The following is a 17,867-nucleotide window of genomic DNA, read 5'->3' as shown; positions in this document are numbered from 1 at the left end:
TTTTAATAAAAAGTGTTTTTTCTCCCCATAACAGAATATTAGTTTGATTGCAGTTCGTTCATCTTATCTGCTAGCAACATGGGGCAGGGCTCTGAACTCTTACTAGGTCTCCGATTCTTGTGGGTCTGGAAGGAGAGCCAGTGGCGCATCTGCCTCTTTTAACTCAATTGCCACCTGGGCTAAATTGTGCTTGTCTGAGAGCAAAGTCTCTCTTAGGATGTTCAGGTTATTGTCATCTCTGGTTTCAGCCTCAGCCAAGTCTTGGAGTTCTGGTTTGTTTTTCCCCAGGAGTTTTTGATTTCTGGGAGGAGAGAAAACACTGTTGAATCTGGGTTCCCTGAGCTGGGGTACGGAGTGACTGGGGGCAAGACTGGGTCTCCCAAGTAGATTAGCGGGTTGGAGGGGAAAATCCAGTAGGCAGTCCTGGGAACTGTTAGGGGAGAAAGCCCAGATAGTTTGGTGTTCTTTTGGCAGAGAAATGGCTTATTCTCGTCCGTGTATCATCTCAGCAAATCCTCATTGCCACCATGAGCTCAACTATTCTCACCCCTTGCTCCCCTTACAGGTGAAATGGGGTTCAAAAACGTCAAAGATGCACATACCTTGGACATCCATTTAAGTCTCCTGACTCTGGGTTCTGTGTCCTTGTTATCCCATTCCCACCCTCATCCACCTCATCCCCAAACTACTTCAGGAAGTTCCTAACTAATCTTCCTGCTGCTAGGTGCTTGCTTTTCCAAACCAGCCCACACACAGCAGTCATGTTTCTAAAACCCCAGTGTGCACACATCACTCCTCAGCTCAAGCACCTTTAGTGGCTCCCCACTGCCCATGTCCTTAAGCTGGCGTTCAAGACCTAGCCTTTCTTCCAGTAACTCCCCCAAGTGTCCTCCCTCCGAAGGTGGTCTTACTCAAGGTACCCCTAGGTTTCCTGGCCATTGTGGAGGAACCCAGCTGTGGTAACGGCTGACTGCCCAGAGAATCTGCTCGGGCCACAGGGGGAGCAGCTCAGTGTCTGCTGCTCCCATGGACAGCCACTTTGTCCCTGAGTTGACCTTGCTGAGGGCGATGCTTCCTGACAGGGTAAGAAAGGCAAGGTCACATTTTTAGGAGCTACACCCCTTTGGTTCCTTTTATATCCTACATCCAGACTGATCTTGCTAAAACAGACCTTTCATGTCCCTGTGCAAAGCTATTCTCTGGCTCCCCAGTGCCCATGAGCTAGAACCTGCATTCCTTGGGACCCATACATTCTGGGTCCTTCCCTCTTCTTGTCCTCCCTCCATCCCCATGTCACGTCACATTGCACAGCCATATGGGCCAGGCCTCCTCCTCCAGCACCTCAAGCTTGGTGCCTATTGTCCCTCAGTCTAGAAGGCTTCCTCAGCCCACTCTCCCTTTCTCTCTTTGCCCAGAAGGCCCCAGATCCCACCACTGAGCTCCCACACACTCTGTATCTCCCACACTGAGCATCTGTCACTCTAAACTACACTTGGCTCCCCACCAAAGTGTAAATTCTACAAGGCTGCGTTTTGCTGTCCCAAAGGGTGGCTAGCCAAGACCTCTAGATGCCCGCTCCCTAGATTTCCCTTGGGAGGGCAGGTCCCCCACCCCCCAGAGACCACCCCCAGACCAGCTCCTCACCTGTTTGCCTGGATGCTCCTTCCCAGGAGGACGAAGCTTATCACGCCCACCACACCCACCAGGGCAAAGATGGAATAATTCCAAGGAGATGCTGGGGAAGGACACACGGAACAGAGCCTTGAGGAGAGGCTGGGTGCCCCTCAGGCCCACTAGCAGTTGGGGCTTGGGCTCAGACTCAGCTCGTGGCATCAGTCATCCCCTGCTGTGAGCCAGGTAGAGACTAACGAAGATGAGCCCCTGCCCTGCGGAACCTCCAGTGTGGGGGAGGGGGAGAGGGAGGGACAATTTCTGCTCTGCAGAAGCCCTAATCTAAGTGGGGGGGGGAAGGGGTGGCAGTGAAACTGTGTCCGACAACTGCCAACAGAGAATACATAAAGTGGCCAATCTCACTTTGGATAATGAGATGTGTCCACACCGTACCAAAATGAGGCAGGATCCAGCCCTGGAGCCATTGCGTTTGCTGTTCCACTTACGAGGAATGCTCTTCCCCCACATAATCTGCAGGGCTCATCATTTCATCTCCTGCAAGCCCTTATTCAAATGTCAGCTTCTTGGTGAGGCCTTCCTTGACCGTGGTACCTACACTTCTCTTCCCTTTCTGTGCTTAATTTTTCTCCGTATTGCTCATCACCCCCATGCTCTGCATTTTAGTCGTTTGTCTTGTTGATTTTCTCTCTCATTAGAATGTGTGCTGCACGGAGGGCAAAGACTTTTGTGCTTCATTCACGACTGTAAGCCCACTGCTGAGAACGGTGCCCGGTGCGCAGAAGGAACTTAATGAATATTTGTGACTGATCCGATAAATGAAGAAAATGAATGACCAAGCCCTGAGAAGAGGGTGCGGTGAGGCCAGACCCCTCTGGGAATTAAGACCCCCCTCAGCCTCAGTCCCCACCTTGGGGGGAAATGTGCAGCTGGTACTGGAGGAGGCAACTGTGTCGGGGGATTTCAGCCAGATTCCACTCCTTGTGCTGAGGCCCATATGCCCCCTCCCCGGTCCCCCCCCCCCTACCCTCTTCCCCCCCCAAAAAAACAAAAGCATTTCTTCCAGCAGTTCCTGAGGCACCGTGGTATCGGCTGGGGCTTGGATGACCCCCTCACTGTGGTCCATGCCCCCTGCTCCTGGTTGGGATACGTTTCTGCCAACGAAATCCTTAGGTCTCTTGGCTCCCCAGGTGCCCTCCTGGCTTCCTAGGTTCCGGCCTCTGGGCAAAGCCCTGAAGACCCCTGAAACAAAGCAGAGAGCGTGACCAGATATCCCATCCCAGATTGACCTCCCTTACTGCCCAAACCCAGCTCTCCTCTGGCACACAGTTACTGGACCAAGACAGCTGGGACTCGGGGCAGGTGGAGTCTGGAGAGGCAGAAACCATCGAAGTAGGAGTCACTCAAGTCTTTAGTAAGATTCATTACGTGTGGAGAAGAGCGTTGACCTGGGAGTGAGGAAGACTGAGTCACTGATGGGCTATGGGACCCTTGTGGGGAACATTGTCCGTTTTTTGCCTGCCCAGCATCCCCAACTAGCTTCTGCAGCCCAGTGCCCTCCGTCACTCTGGTTTCTTAGCGAGTTGTCCCACCTCTCGCCATTGATTTTCCTGTGGCAGCCAATCTCACAGGCCCCTGTGTCCCCGCTGGGCCAGGCCTGTCAGTCTCTCTGCTGGACATGGGCATACCTGTGACCCAGAGCTGAGAATAGGAAAATGCCAGAGAGAGGTACCCGCTAGCACCTGCCAGAGAGCCGAGCGCCACACAAGAGCCTGAACTCATGCTCCCTGGATAAATCCCTTCCTTAATTTGAGCCTGTTCCCATTCCTATAAAACAAAGTAGGTTCAGCGGTGTTTACCAGACCTCAGTCCGTCCCCAAACAGCCACAAATCTTGACATATTCTTGTACTGCCTGTACTATTTTTACTTAACCTAAAACATCCCACTATCCACATTCAAATGAAAAGAAATAGGTGCAATTAACTTTGGCAATATATTTCCTTTAATCCAACATAACCCAAATATTCTCATTTCAACGTAATCAATATAAAAATGGTTGCGATATTTTACATTTTTCATACCAAGTCTCTGAAATTGGGTGTAGATTTTACACGTATTGCATATCTCAGTTCTGACTAGTCACATTTCAAGTGCTCAGTAGGCTCATGAGGCTAGTGTATGATACAGCCCAGGTCTGTGCCCAGGTCAGGGCCAGGCTGTGGCAGCTGATTCTCCCGGCTGCTCTGGGCTCCCAGCTTGAGGACAGCAGGCCATGGGGAGCGAGCCTTGGGCTGAGAGCCAAGGAGCTGGCCCCTCATCTGGCTCTGCCTCTGGTTAACTTGTCTAAGCAAATCACTGGGTCCTCTGAAGAACAGAAAAGGAAATAATAGGGAAAATAAGATTATCTGTTCAATGAAGAATACCATCAATAAAGTAACAAACACATTTCCAGTTGCGATAAGATACTTACGATACTCAAAATCAAGAAAAGACTGATATCTAGAGTATACAAAGAATTCTTGCAAATTAACAAGAAAAAGACAGGAACCCTAATAAAAGATAAAGGATGTAAACAGGCAATTCACAAAATAGGAAACCCAAAAGGCCAGTGAGCATATGAAGAAATGATCAATCTCTCTGGTAATCAGAAGACTGAAAACTAAAAAAAAAAAAAAAAAAAGAATGAAAATTAAAAGAAAAATGAAATAGTACTTGGCATCTATTAGATGAACTTGGTTTGGAAGGTAGATAATGCTGTGTGTTGGTGAGGCTCTGGGGCTATAGCCTTAGGTGCTAACAGAGGGAGTGTAGACAGGCAGCCATCTCGAGCGCAGATCACCCAAAGTAAGTATACACAACCCACAACACAGCAACATGCTCCGAGTGTGTGTGTGTGTGTGTGTGTGTATCCCAAAGAAATTATGCCCAAGGATCATAAGGGGGTATGCCATACCATTTATGAAAATTCAAAATATGCACACAAAATAATACATATTTTACAAAAACACATTTTTTAAAAAGATACACATTACACACATTAGGATAGTTATCTTGGGGGGAAGAGGAAAAAGGGAGCAGGAATGGAAATGAGAGTAACTAAAGAAATAAAACTGGAGAAGGCTTTTGAGTAGACCAATCATGAAAACGTCATGGCACTAATAACAATGACAAAAGCAGAAAGAGAATAGGAGGGTCCCCGAGACAATCTCAAGGGCCCCTACTCTGACGTGCCTTCTGTAATAGCCTCTGGAGGCTCAGCCAGGAACATCCCAAAACAGCTGCATGGCAAACAGCCAAACAGAAAAGCAAAGTACTAATAAAAGGATTGACATCAGAGGTTTTCCCAACTCTAAATGCTCTGAGAAAACTGAAGAAGCATCTATAAACTTTGAGGGAAAATATTTTAACACAAATATAATACTGAGCTAAGTTTTTTATATATGAAGCATTTGTGTGTCAAGATAGAGTTGGAAGATCAGGGAGAAAGATCTTTTTTAGACTTTCTGGGACTTGGCTGCATATTACCTACTTACTCATCACTTACCGAATATATGTAGAATAATGGAAGGACAAAGTTACAGGAATGGCTAATCTATCTGATTTGCTATTCCAGCTCCAACTGTCTGTCCAGAGCCCTTGTTAAGAAGGGTTGTGATTTTCTGTCCAGTCTCAGAGGCAGGAGCATCTGGATTAATTAGTAACATTGGCCATAGATTCCTGTCACATATGCAGACCCCCCCTGCCCCAGATCCACAGAGAAAAGAGTGTGAAGGTCAAGATACCCAACACTGACTCCCTCTGGGGAAGTGGAATGGAGCCTAGACACATGAGATGTTCACTTGGAACATTTCTGTATTGTATACATTTGTCATGAGTATACACTACCTTCATGGAAACAATACATGTAATTATATTTTTAATGTATGTATATTTTGAATATATATTTGATGTATTTGCATGTATTTTTTAATGTTTGTATATGTTGTATTTACCTTTTGAGAGAACAGTCCAATTTTGGATGTTTAATTAATGGAACTGATAAGATGTTGCAGTTCTTCCCAACTTGATCTGTAGATCCAATGCAATACCAATCAAAAATCCCAGCAAGTTATGTTATGGATATGGACAAACTGATCCTAAAGTTTATACGGAGGGGCAAAAGACCCAGAATAGTCAACACAATATTGAAGGAGAAGAGCAGAGTCAGAGGACCGATGCTACCCAACTTCAAACTTCCTATAAAGCTGCAGTGAGGGGCGCCTGGGTGGCTCAGTTGGTTAAGCGTCTGCCTTTGGCTCAGGTCATGATCCCAGGGTCCTGGGGTCGAGCCCCACATCGGGCTCCCTGCTCACCGGGGAGTCTGCTTTTCCCTCTCCTCACCATTCCTGCTCTCTCTCTCAAATAAATAAAGTTAAAAAAAAAAAAAAGCTAGAGTGAGCAAGACAGAGTGGAATTGAAACTAATCAGAGGTGTGTACAAATTTGCTGGCTGCTGTCCACAGTGGAATGTGGGGCCACAGACACCTAGGCTAAGGATGGGGTGAGGGGCGTCTCTGTCACCCTCTGCTCCCCAGCTATAGTTTCATAAATGTAGTGCTAGGATTCCTTGTTGCTTGGTCCCCAAAGCCTTATACCTACGTTATACTTTGGCTTTAAATGGGTTCGCCAGAGACGCTCCCCAGCTCCCCTGCAGGCAGAGGCAGGCCCAAGTGGGTCCATGGGAGGCTGTACTTCAACATTGTCACAGAGACATTTCAGAACCAGGCCTGCCGGCATTTTTGTTTACCGACCCCTTGGGGCCAGTGTCCGAGCTGGGTCTGGGGTGCTGGGTGAGGAAGAGGACACAGCTCACGTTCTTCCTAGCCTTCCTAAACCAAAGTTCTTGCCACGCCTACCAGCCCAGCCTTGCTGCTGGGTTTTCCTTTCCTTTGGGTATTTTCACTATGTGGGAAGCAGGTTTTTCTAGGGGGGAACCACTTTTTTGGTACAGGTATAAGTTGGGGTTTTCAGGGAGCCCTGTTTGGTGCATCCTTCTGTATTTTCTTTCCTCAATCTATGCAAAGTGGCTCTGGCCTCCATCATCCCCTCGGACGCCAGGGGGCTGCCTCTTGAGCCCAGGTGGGTAGAACCTCCTCGGAGGGGACTCCGATTCTCTGGCAGGGCCTGAGGTATGTGTGTGCGTGCTTGGTGGAGGGCAGGAGGGCGTGAGGGGGGAGGTGGGGAGGACCATTTTTGCCCTTTGGAGCTTGGTAGGAGGGTGGACCCCAGGGCTTGGCAAGTGCCACTTCTGGCAGGTTTGGAAATTTCCAAATAAATCCTTGTTTATTAGTGGTAAAAAAAAAAGTTTAATTGTTCTAAATTGTATAACATTGTTATAATAAACATATACCAACAAACAAAAAACCCAAATGACAACATGAATCCAAGTCTCGAACGGAGAGTCGGCCCTCCCTGGTTGTGTTAGATGCCACGAGAACGGAGGACACGTTTCCTTTAGAGCACTTACCCAGGTTCCTTCTAGAGTGAGCATCGTATTAATACACCTGCTTTTAAAAAATTATTAACTGGGCGCCTGGGTGGCTCAGTTGGTTGGGCGACTGCTTTCGGCTCAGGTCATGATCCTGGAGTCCCAGGATCGAGTCCCACATCGGGCTCCCTGCTCGGCAGGGAGCCTGCTTCTCCCTCTGACCCTCCCCCCTCTCATGTGCTCTCTCTCTCTCTCTCATTCTCTCTCTCAAATAAATAAATAAAATCTTTAAAAAAAACAAAATAAAATAAAAAATTATTAACCAAATTTCATGATTTATTTGGCTTTTGTTTTCCCATTCATGTCCTTTTCCTATTCCAAGCCCCCATCCAGGATATCACATTGCATTTAGTTGTCTTGTCTCCTTAGGCCCCTCTGGGAGATCCCTGCTTTTTACACAGGGCTTAACCATCTGCCTCTGCACTGTCACTCCTGCCAAAGACCCTGAGCCACCCATCCCCATGGGAGATGGAAGACACTCACCCTGGATCCCGCTGCTGGGTCCCACCTTGATCTGCTGTTGAGAGCAAGCACTAGTTTCCAGATCCTTCTCTCAAAGGAGCACCCGATGGTCTCTGCACCTGAGCACCCCACACAGCTGTCACCCACGGGGCAGTGCTACGAGCCTGTGGCAGGGGCCCGTCTGGGAGCTCTGCCCTTAGCACACGCCCAGGCCTGGAACCTCCTCCGTCACTCCAGGGTGAATGACCTCTTGAATGAGCGGCCCCGGATGGCAAACTGGCTCCGCCTAACTTTAAGGATCTGAAAGAACCAGGAGCTCCAAGCTTTCCTTCTTTCATGATCCCAAAGAACCAGGAGCTCCAAGCTTTCCTTCTTTCATGATCCCAAAGAACCAGGAGCTCCAAGCTTTCCTTCTTTCATGATCCCAAAGAACCAGGAGCTCCAAGCTTTGCTTCTTTCATGATCCCAAAGAACCAGGAGCTCCAAGCTTTCCTTCTTTCATGATTCCAAAGAACCAGAAGCTCCAAGCTTTCCTTCTTATATGTTGGCCTCGAGTAAATAAAAAATATCTAGGGGCGCCTGAGTGGCTCAGTGGGTTAAACGTCTGCCTTCAGCTCCGGTCATGATCCCAGAGTCCTGGGATCAAGTCCCGCATCAGGCTCCCTGCTCAGCGGGAAGCCTGCTTCTCCCTCTCCCACTCCCCCTGCTTGTGTTCCCTCTCTCGCTGTGTCTCTCTCTGTCAAATAAATAAATAAAATCTTTTAAAAAAAAAGAAAAAAAAATATCTAGACTCCCCAGGGAATGGGTGGGGGAGGACCCTTGGACTGGGTGTTCCGTTGTTGCAGGGGGTATGTAGTGTGCCCACCCCAGGCCACTATTTCCTGCTATTATCAATATTTAACCACAGAGCAGGGAGCCAAGCCTGGCCTTTTATAGCCTGTGCTTTCTCACAGTGAAGGTCATGACCTTGTGTAAATTCTCTACAAGGAGCTATAAAATAATACTTTTCAAGGGCTAGGCTAGGTTGAACAGGATCATGTAGGGGGAAGGACTTGGTGGGGAAGCAGAGCAAGGCCAGACTCATTCGATTCTGATTGTTGCTGGGCTTTGGGCTTCTCCACCCACTGGCTCCTTGCATCTCCAGCAACCTTTGGAGTTGGGTCAGCAAGGAGTTCCCATTTCACAAAGGAGCCAACAGATTGAGGGAGGTCAAGTGAGAGGTCCAGGTTGCTCTATGAGTTAATACTAATTAACAGTGTGGATGACATTATGGTGCAGAGGAAAGGAGACCCCACGGGGAAACTAAGTCCTGCATGGAACTCCAGCCCCTCATCATTTTGTAACTCATTCATTCACTCAATAAATATTACTTGAGGGGCGCCTGGGTGGCTCAGTCGGTTAAGCGTCTGCCTTCGGCTTGGGTCACGATCCCAAGGTTCTGGCATCGAGTTCCGCATTGCGCTCCCTGCTTGGTGAGGAGACTGCTTCTCCCTCTCCTGATCCCCCTGCTTGTGTGTGTGTTCTCTCACTCTCTCTCTGGCAAATAAAATCTGAAAGAAAGAAAAAAAGATAGTGATAAGGGGAAGTGACAAGAGATAAAATTGGAGGATGGACAGAAGCAGATCATGCAGGGCCTTATAAAATAGTATAATTTTGGATGTAATGAGAAATCACTAGGCAGGAAGTGATGGGGTCTGACTGACATTTATCTAAGATCACTTGGCTTGCTGGTGTGGACAATGAATTGTGAAAGAGGAAGAGAGGAGCTGGGAGACTTGGCATTCATCCAGGCAAGAGACAGGGGTAGTTTGGGTTGGGATTGTGACCGTGGAGATAATCAGATCTAGGGTGCATTTGTGGAAGAAAGGCAGCTGATAGTTTTCTTGAGAGAGGAACTCAACACTAATTCTCTTAAACACAAAAGGAATTTAAAAGGAATTTATTGGCTCATATAACTGGGAAGAGCAGGGTGGAGCTGACCTTTGGTATATTTGGAACCAAGAGCCTGAAGATCCTTAGCTCTTTCTCTCTCCTGCTCTCTCCCTGCTTCTCACTGGGTATCAGGCTCATTCCCACAAGCTAGCCATTTCTAGGAACCTGGACCAGGCTGCAGGAAATCCAGGCTCACATCTTTATAGCTGGAAGGAAAGGAGTCCCTTTCCTCAGATCCAGTTTGGCAATTCCTAGGAAAAGACTATTTGTCCTGGCCTGGATCACGTACCCATGTTTTGGATCAGTTATTATGGCCAGAAAGTGAGGTACCATGGATGGCTCAAATCTCATGCCCACAGGATAACCATGGCTGTGAACTGGATAGCCACTCCAGTGAGCGTCTCTAAAGTGACTCCTTGACCCCAATCCTCCCTGATCCCCCCTGTCTGCTTTTGAGGAGTGTCATGGGGCCCTTAAAGGGCACTGTGTCCCCTTTAAGAAGAGCCTGCCCCAGCCCATGTAATGAGAGAAGAAATAGTGTGATACTTCTGAATCGCTTTTTTTTTAAAGATTTTTATTTATTTATTGAGAGAGAGAGAATGATAGAGAGAGAGCATGAGTAGGGAAGAGGGTCAGAGGGAGAAGCAGACTCCCCGCTGAGCAGGGAGCCCAACGCGGGACTCGATCCCGGGACTCCAGGATCATGACCTGAGCCGAAGGCAGTCACTTAACCAACTGAGCCACCCAGGCGCCCTGCTTTTTTTTTTTTTTTTTTTTTGCAATTTATTTAAATGTTTTTACTGAAGTATAACATACATACAGAAAAGTACTTGAATATTATGCTATGGCTTAGAGAATTTTCACATGAACACACCCATGTGTGAAACCCACACCATCCAGATCAAGAAATAGAACATCGCCAGAACTCAGAAGTCTTCTTGTGTCCACTTCTGGGCACTAACCCACACAAAGGCAACCACTAGCCTGACTTTTAATACCATAGATTAGTTTGGCTTATTTTTATACTTTATCTGAATGACCTGCAAAGCCTGCATTTTTACTATTTGGCCCTTTAAGGAGAAAGTTTGTGACCCCGACAACAAGATAAAGGAATCTGGGTCCCTGAATGACCTCATGGAGCAGAGCTGCCTATCTGCCCTGGACCAGCTGTCTACCTCTGGAGTGTTATATGTGAGAGAAGTAAACTTTGATATGATTCGAGGCACTGTGTTTGGGATCTCTTTGTTACAACAACTTAGCTAGTACTATAACTGATACATACATTATTTGTGCCCAATAACTGCTGAATAAGGGAATACCTAGCATCAGAAGAACTAAGTTCTAGTCCTATTCATCCTTGCTACAACCAGCCGTATGCCTTTGAGCTAGTCACTTGGACCTCTTTTTCTTATCTAACTATATATAAGCTTCAAAGAGAAGTAAAAAGGAAAGGTATTTTAGAAATTATTATCAGGAGAGGCCAATTATGTGTTGACAAAACTCAGGCCCTTTAAGCTCAGGAGATATTCCCCTGGGTTCAACCAGTTAGTTTTTCTACTTAAAAAAAAAGAGGGGGGGTTAAAAACCCCAACATGAGGGAGATCTCTTTTCCTAAGAGCAGTGGGTGATGAAGGTAGGGAAATACACACTGGGCTGTCCAGGATCTTGACCCTTTGGCTCAGGGCACTTTAATCTCAGCCCAGGGTTAAGGTGCCAGGTAGGGCCCCTGGCCCTGAGCTCCAGGGTCTAAGGATAAGCATCTTCCTGCTTCTCAGCCTCCTGCCTCCCACACTGAAGACGCAGTGCTTGCTGGGAGGCTTCTGGAGACTGCTCCGGACTTTCAGCTCAGGCTTTTCTGCTCCTTGGGGTGGGCCATCCATCATCAGCTGGTACCAGGAGGGGTGGACAAGCCCTTGGCTAGCCATCTGTTCTTACCTTCATTTTCACAAATGTCACTTACACTCAGAAGCCAATTTAATAATTAAGTTTGAACAATAATTCTGGCAAGTTCCCAATAGCAGCACAGTCTCTTCTCAGTAGAGAAAATGTCATAAAAAAACAAAAGGAAATCTAAAGGTGGTGATGTAAGGAAATGACAACACAGGGGAGCAGAGATAGGTGGACGAGGATGTTTACTGCAACGTTGCTTAAGATGATAAAAAAGGAATATCTAAATGTCCAAGAACTGGGGAGGGGTTAAATTATGGTACCAACAGAACCACGTATTCCTTCCAGGGGCCAATGTTTATATTAAGCCCAGAGGAAGGAAACATAGAATAGAAACAGTGGGGGCATTTTTGGAAAAGGTAGGGCAATTAAGTCCAAAATTATTGGTGCTTAAACACTGACTTGATGCCTCCATCTGCAAGAGGGTAGTTGGAAGGAGAGATGGGTATCCAAAGGGAAACCATCTTTTTGCTGAAATGAAATGATCTCAGGGAGCAAATCCTTTTTCAACAGACCCATATCTTGCTGGAAGCATTTTAGGAACTTTGCAAAGTATTGGAAGTTTGGGCAGAGACTGGTGGGTAGCAATGGAACAAAGTATGTACTTTCTCCAAGAAAGGACATTTGGCCACCACTACTTTCATCTTAGCTATAGCATTTGAGACTTTCTATGTCGTTGACCTTTCTTTATAATCCTCACTTCTATGTCTTTGACGCTTTGCTCCTGGTTACAGTATAACCAATTATCTTCTTCAGTTCCTGACTAAATCAAAGTCCAAGAGTAGAATCAAGTCAGAGTCTCTCAGCCTTTCATTTTAATTTAATAGACACGACATTTAATAATGCCCATACGCAGCACTCTGAGTAGCTTCCTTTGAAGATGAATTGCTAAATAACGTGAGGAGTATCTAACCACGTGGTAAGGCAGCATTTCGTATTAATCTGTCTGAATTTTGTTGTTATCACCTTTCACAAGCAAGTAAGCATTCTTTGAGGGGAACTCCACAGCATACAGCTGACCCCAGAATTAAAGAAAATACTTCTAACAATTTAGTTAGGACCATCTAAAGTTTTATTACAATCTTGCTATAAGGGAAAACGCCTCGGGCTGTCCTAGTTTAAAGATTCACTTTTGGTGAAAGGTTAGATAATCATTGTTAGACTAGATTTTTAAAAGAAGAATGTTTGATTAAAAGGTCACTAAGACTCTTGACCGGTGTCATTTGGGTGGGTGGGTGACTAGTTTTCTAGAACAAGTCTTAATTGTCTTAAAGTTAGCAGAAACTTTTCTAAGCATTTTGACCAGGAATCATAATTTCTTTCCAGAAGGAAGTTGTGAATTAAATCATTGAAAAAGGAGAAAAGTTCTGTCCTTGATTAGGTGTGGGACAATTTTTCTTTTGAAGCTTCTCCTTTTCGCTCAGATTATTTTTAAAGACCTGTCTTGGTAAAAAAAAATAGGGCTATCTCTTTATGTTGATTCAATTTCTTGCCTAGTTGATCACTTTTTACATTTTTTTTTTAATGGAGGCAAGTTGACATACAAAACATACACAATCATCGTTACCAGAAAGAGTAATGCCCACGTTAATAGTATTCCTTTCAACCAGCTTCCTATATTTGGGAAGAATTTCCAAACAAATATTGTATGGTGATTCAATCTGGTGGTAACAATTTCATGCAGTTTATGAGCCTGAATCATGTAAGTGTTATTCTATGTCTCATGTTTTAGTTCAGAGGTCCAGCAAGAGGCATGTATAATTGCACAAAGACCTTGCTGAACGATAAGCAAAATTAGAGCCATAAGATTAGAAGCAGAAAGTTAACTTTTCCCTGTAAACTGTATAAAGCCCTGGGGATAAGTTTCCAATCTTTCCATGGTGCCAGAAATGCTTTCTACTGACTTTATCAGTGTGTTCGCTCTGAGGCCAGAAACCCAGCACCATCTAATTCACCTCACCAGGTTTGGTCATCCATTTCCAAGTCTCTTCTCCAGCTCCCTGAAACTTGTCAATGTTTCTGGCCTGCCTGGAAGCGGCAGCCTTTTCTACCTGTAAGGTTATGATTCCATAAGCCATGTCCTTGGAGGGCTTTGTAGTATCATTTGCATATACGAAATGAGGAATCTCTTGTCATTTTGTTTATTTGCGTATAGTTGTTTGCAGATTATGTATTTCCAAAAGTTTCCTGGAAGTTAATGGATTCTTTTAATAGTCTACATTTTGGAAGTTACAGCAAAAAACTTCTGTCATCTATGCAAAAGAAAAATAAAAATGTATTTCACTACCTCAGATTGACTCATAGACTGTACACACTCAATCAGGCATGTGATCAGTGTATTAAGTGGGGTTATTAATACTCTATTATACATATGCTTCCCAATTACTTAACTAATTTTGAATATACCTCATTACATATATATTTTAAATAAGTATACCAAATAATGATAGGTACAACATGATTCAAAGCTTTGAATTTTGGTTTAAAAAATAAAATTAAAAAAATAAAAAAATAAAATTAGACATGTGAAGTGTATCTTAAGACATTTTTTACTGCATTAATTTTATTCGTGTAACTTGAATATGAGGAAAGAAGTACATTTTGTACGGATAAGAGTACCTAAAAACGTAACTTTTAAACAGGTTTATTGAGATGTAATTTACATAACATACAATTCAGTCATTTAAAGTGTACTTCATAGAGTCATGTAAACATCACCACAATCAATTTCAGAGCATTTTCATCAACCTCAAAAGGAACTTTGTGCCAATTGGCAGGCACCCCTAATTTCTTTTTTTTTTTTTTTAAGATTTATTTATTTATTTGAGAGAGAGGGAGAAAGAGCACAAGTGGGGGGGGGAGGGGCAGAGACAGAGAGGGAGAAAGAGAATCTCAAGCAGATTCCCCACTGAGTGTGGAGCCCCATGTGGGGCTCAACCCCACGACACTGAGATCATGACCTGAGCCAAAATTGTTGGTCACTTAACCAACTGAGGTCACCCAGGTGCCCCAGGCACCCCTCATTTCTACCAACACGCACCCCTGCCCTATTTTCTGTCTCTATAGATTGGCTATTATGGACATTTCATATAGATGGAATCCTACATTTATTTGGTCTTTTGCGGTCTTTTGTGACTGGTTGTAAAAAGTATTGTGCAATCTCCAGATACTTGTACTGTTTCATGCTACTCCTTTTAATTTCTTAATTTTTTTTCAGATAACCAAAAGTCATTTATATTATTTTAAATTAATATGTCTAAACTCTTAAAGTTAATTGGTTATCTTGGAATTATGACTTAAATTGACACTCAGTATTACATTAATCACTGTTGGTATTAAATACACACCCTAAATTTTACTCAGTAATGCAAGCAACATAATTCTGTGGTTCCATATGGTTTACAACATTGTGTGAAGTTTACACTAGTTATTACAATTAAATTTGGTTGAGACCCCATAGTTATATCTACATAGCCTTATTGTTTTGTGTAAGTAACGATTTCAATGGCCTATAAGACAAGTATAAGGACTTTGGAAATTTCAATTAATTAGGCTTATCAGAATATAAATCCAAGCCTTACATGAGCTAAAATGTTATGTTGGCATTTTACTCACATTGTGATAAAAATCAGAGCCTTAAAAATTGGAGTATACTGGCACACCTCAGTGGCTCAATCAGTTGAGCATCCAACTCTTGGTTTCAGCTGGGGTTGTGATCTTAGGGTCATGAGATTGAGCCCGTCCCCCCGCTGCCCCCCGCCCCATGGGCTCTGCGCTCAGTGTGGAGTCTGCTTGAGACTCTTTCCTCCTCTTCCTCTGCCCCTCCCCACCGTGCTTGCTTTCTCTCTCTCTCTCTCTCAAATAAATAAATAAATAAATAAATCTTTTAAAAAGTAAAATAAAAGTCATATACGGAAAGATTTCTTAGGACTGGCCTAATATCTATTTTGATATCGTTCATTCCCTATATTATCTTGGTAACCAGACACCTTTTATTAACTAAAACTCCATTGTTCTCTTTTGAACACTTGTTTCTTTTTTCCTCCTTTTATTTTCCCAGCTTTTTTTTTTTTAAGACTTTCTTTATTTGTGAGAGAGAGAGAGAGAGTAAGAAAACGAGCCGGGGGGGCGCCTGGGTGGCTCAGTCGGTTGAGCGACTGCCTTCGGCTCAGGTCATGATCCCGGAGTCCTGGGATCGAGGCCCACATCGGGCTCCCGGCTGGGCGGGGAGCCTGCTTCTCCCTCTGACCCTCCCCCCTCTCATGCTGTTTCTCTCTCGCTCGCTTTCTAATAAATAAATAAATAAAATCTTAAAAAAAAAAAAGAAAAGAAAAGAAAAGAAAACGAGCCGGGGGAGGGGCAGAGGGAGAGAGAGAAGCAGGCTCCCCACGGAGCAGGGAGCCAGACGCCAGGATCCTGTGATCATGACCTGAGCTAAAGGCACACACTTTAACTGACTGAGCCACCCTCAGAAGGTGCCCCTTCCCAGCAGTTCTTGAAACCCTTATTCTAAATTTTTGTAAATGGTTACCAATCTCTAGACCAGTCAAATTATGAGTTCCATTTAACATGAAAGGTATTACTATCTTGTCAACTTCCTTGCAGAGCTAGGAAAATGTACTTTACAAAAAGAAATATGCCTTCCCTTTGTTAATATTGTACAGCTCTTTTGCCTGGGGGAAACCAAAGATTTTAAGATTTGATCTCTTTACATCCATTTTGATATTTCGCTTGGTTTACTGGGGTTAACTATCAGCAGCAAAGGAAAACTTCCTGCTTCTCATTCCTGTAGTACCACATCTGCCTTCCCTTCCTGGGACTCTGACATCCATCAGATGACATTTGACGTCTCCAGTCTCTCTCCTCAAGGACACCGAGTCCTGCGGGCCGGAAGCTGCCTCCTAAGCTCTCACCTGGGATGGGAAGACACCTGGGCTCCTAGTGAGGGACAGTCTGCTGCTGCACAGAAGAGCCTCCTAACTATTTGTGTCATCACCTGTACGAGGTGGATGGGTTAGTGGGGAGACAGCCTCTCCCGGTCTGTCCCCAGCGGATGGCCTTGCAGCCCCAGTGCTGCTTTAGAGAGCAGCTGGACGGCTTAAGGAGGAACATCTACTGAGACCACATGAGGCAGTAACAACACGGACAAGCCCATTCCGAGCGAAAGGTGCTGGAGCCGGTGAATCGGCCATCGCGCTCAACGACAGGAAATGTTGGTGAGCAGCACACCCTGGCGGACTTCTGATGCAACTACAGCCAGGAGAGAGTACTACACGGAACTTCCCACCAACGTGCGGCACCCCAAAAGACATTTCCCTGTGCGGCGCCCCGTGGTTCGGTTCCTGACCCTGGCCCTGGCCCGATACCTGGTTATGGTAGACCTTCTCCTGTCACATGTGGCATTGTCTCCCAGACCACATTCCGGAATTCTTGTGGGTTCAGGCATTGGCCATTTTACCAATCAGAGCTCTGACCATTCTCCTCCCTGTGCCCCTGCTCCCTCTTTCCCAGGGCTCTTGCTGCTCTATCTTTTTGACTGTGAGCACCAAAGGGCTGCTCACACACACACACATGGAAACTGACTCTCTGGCAGGTCTCTGCACTCCTCAAAAATCATACACACATATTCAGGGTGAGGATGGGATGATGGGGACCAGGGAGAGGAGACGCTTCCTGCTTCCTCTCATTCCAGATCAGCTCTCTCACCCTCCAGACATTAAGGTCACTCCCATATTCTAGATTTCCTCCAAACATCTCCACTTGATTCTCAGCACTTTCACTTTCCAAGCATTTGAAGCTGAAACATCGTCAGAGTTATCACCAAGCAGGCTTGCTCTGTCAGTGACCCTGCTCTTGTCTTGTCACCCAGACTCAGAACCTTGAGCAAGTTCATGGATTCAGCATACATAGACACTCCATTCATCAGGAGAGAGAAATTTCTGGAAACTGGAGCACCAGAGTAATATGATAGGCCTCTTGGATGTGCTTTCTGGACATTCTTAATTTATTACCTAAAACTCCTTGCCATGAGGTGCTGGCTTCCTCATCTTCTCTGTGTGTTTTGTGGTAGCTCCAGCAATGGGTTTTCTTGGGCTTGGAAATGGACTTCCCTATACATTCCTAACTTACTACCATGAGCTTCGGAAATATTTCCATTTTAGCGTCCTGGGAAAACTTCAGCCGTTACAATAATATTATGTTGAGTTTTTAAAAAAGAAGTGTGCTGCAAATCAAAAGACCATCCACTAGAAAATAAGATATCAATGGCAGGAGACAACCCTGTGGAGGAAAGAAAACAGATTGGCTTTGGCTCCTCAGAAGAAGCAGTTGGCAAAGGGCGCAGCTCTGGGGAGCTGGGCTAGCTGTGGAG

At 45.3% G+C, this 17,867-nt stretch overlaps 1 protein-coding gene across 1 annotated transcript; it reads right to left on the bottom strand.

Moving 5' to 3' along the window:
- Positions 1–102: 102 nt before the first annotated feature.
- SLC51B (solute carrier family 51 subunit beta) lies at positions 103–2,755 on the bottom strand. The gene is made up of 4 exons (XM_044918290.1): positions 2,657–2,755; positions 2,540–2,564; positions 1,645–1,735; positions 103–301 (listed from the first exon to the last, which is right to left on the bottom strand). Exons 1-4 carry the CDS (start codon positions 2,753–2,755, stop codon positions 103–105), a joined length of 414 nt encoding a protein of 137 aa, XP_044774225.1.
- Positions 2,756–17,867: the final 15,112 nt, after the last annotated feature.

Source organism: Neomonachus schauinslandi, chromosome 9, assembly GCF_002201575.2.
Source record: "Neomonachus schauinslandi chromosome 9, ASM220157v2, whole genome shotgun sequence".
Taxonomy (NCBI): Eukaryota; Metazoa; Chordata; class Mammalia; order Carnivora; family Phocidae; genus Neomonachus; species Neomonachus schauinslandi.
The sequence above is the reverse complement of the archived record's forward strand: the minus strand, read 5'-3'. Positions and strand labels throughout refer to the sequence as shown.

Coding starts and splice junctions, on each gene's coding strand:
- SLC51B (XM_044918290.1), bottom strand. CDS start 2,755: ATGGACCACAGTGAGGGGGTCATCCAAGCCCCAGCCGATACCACGGTG. Junction 1,736..2,539: donor GCTGCACATTTCCCCCCAAG/GTGGGGACTGAG, acceptor GTCCTTCCCCAG/CATCTCCTTGGAATTATTCC. Junction 302..1,644: donor AGGAGCATCCAGGCAAACAG/GTGAGGAGCTGG, acceptor CTCTCCTCCCAG/AAATCAAAAACTCCTGGGGA.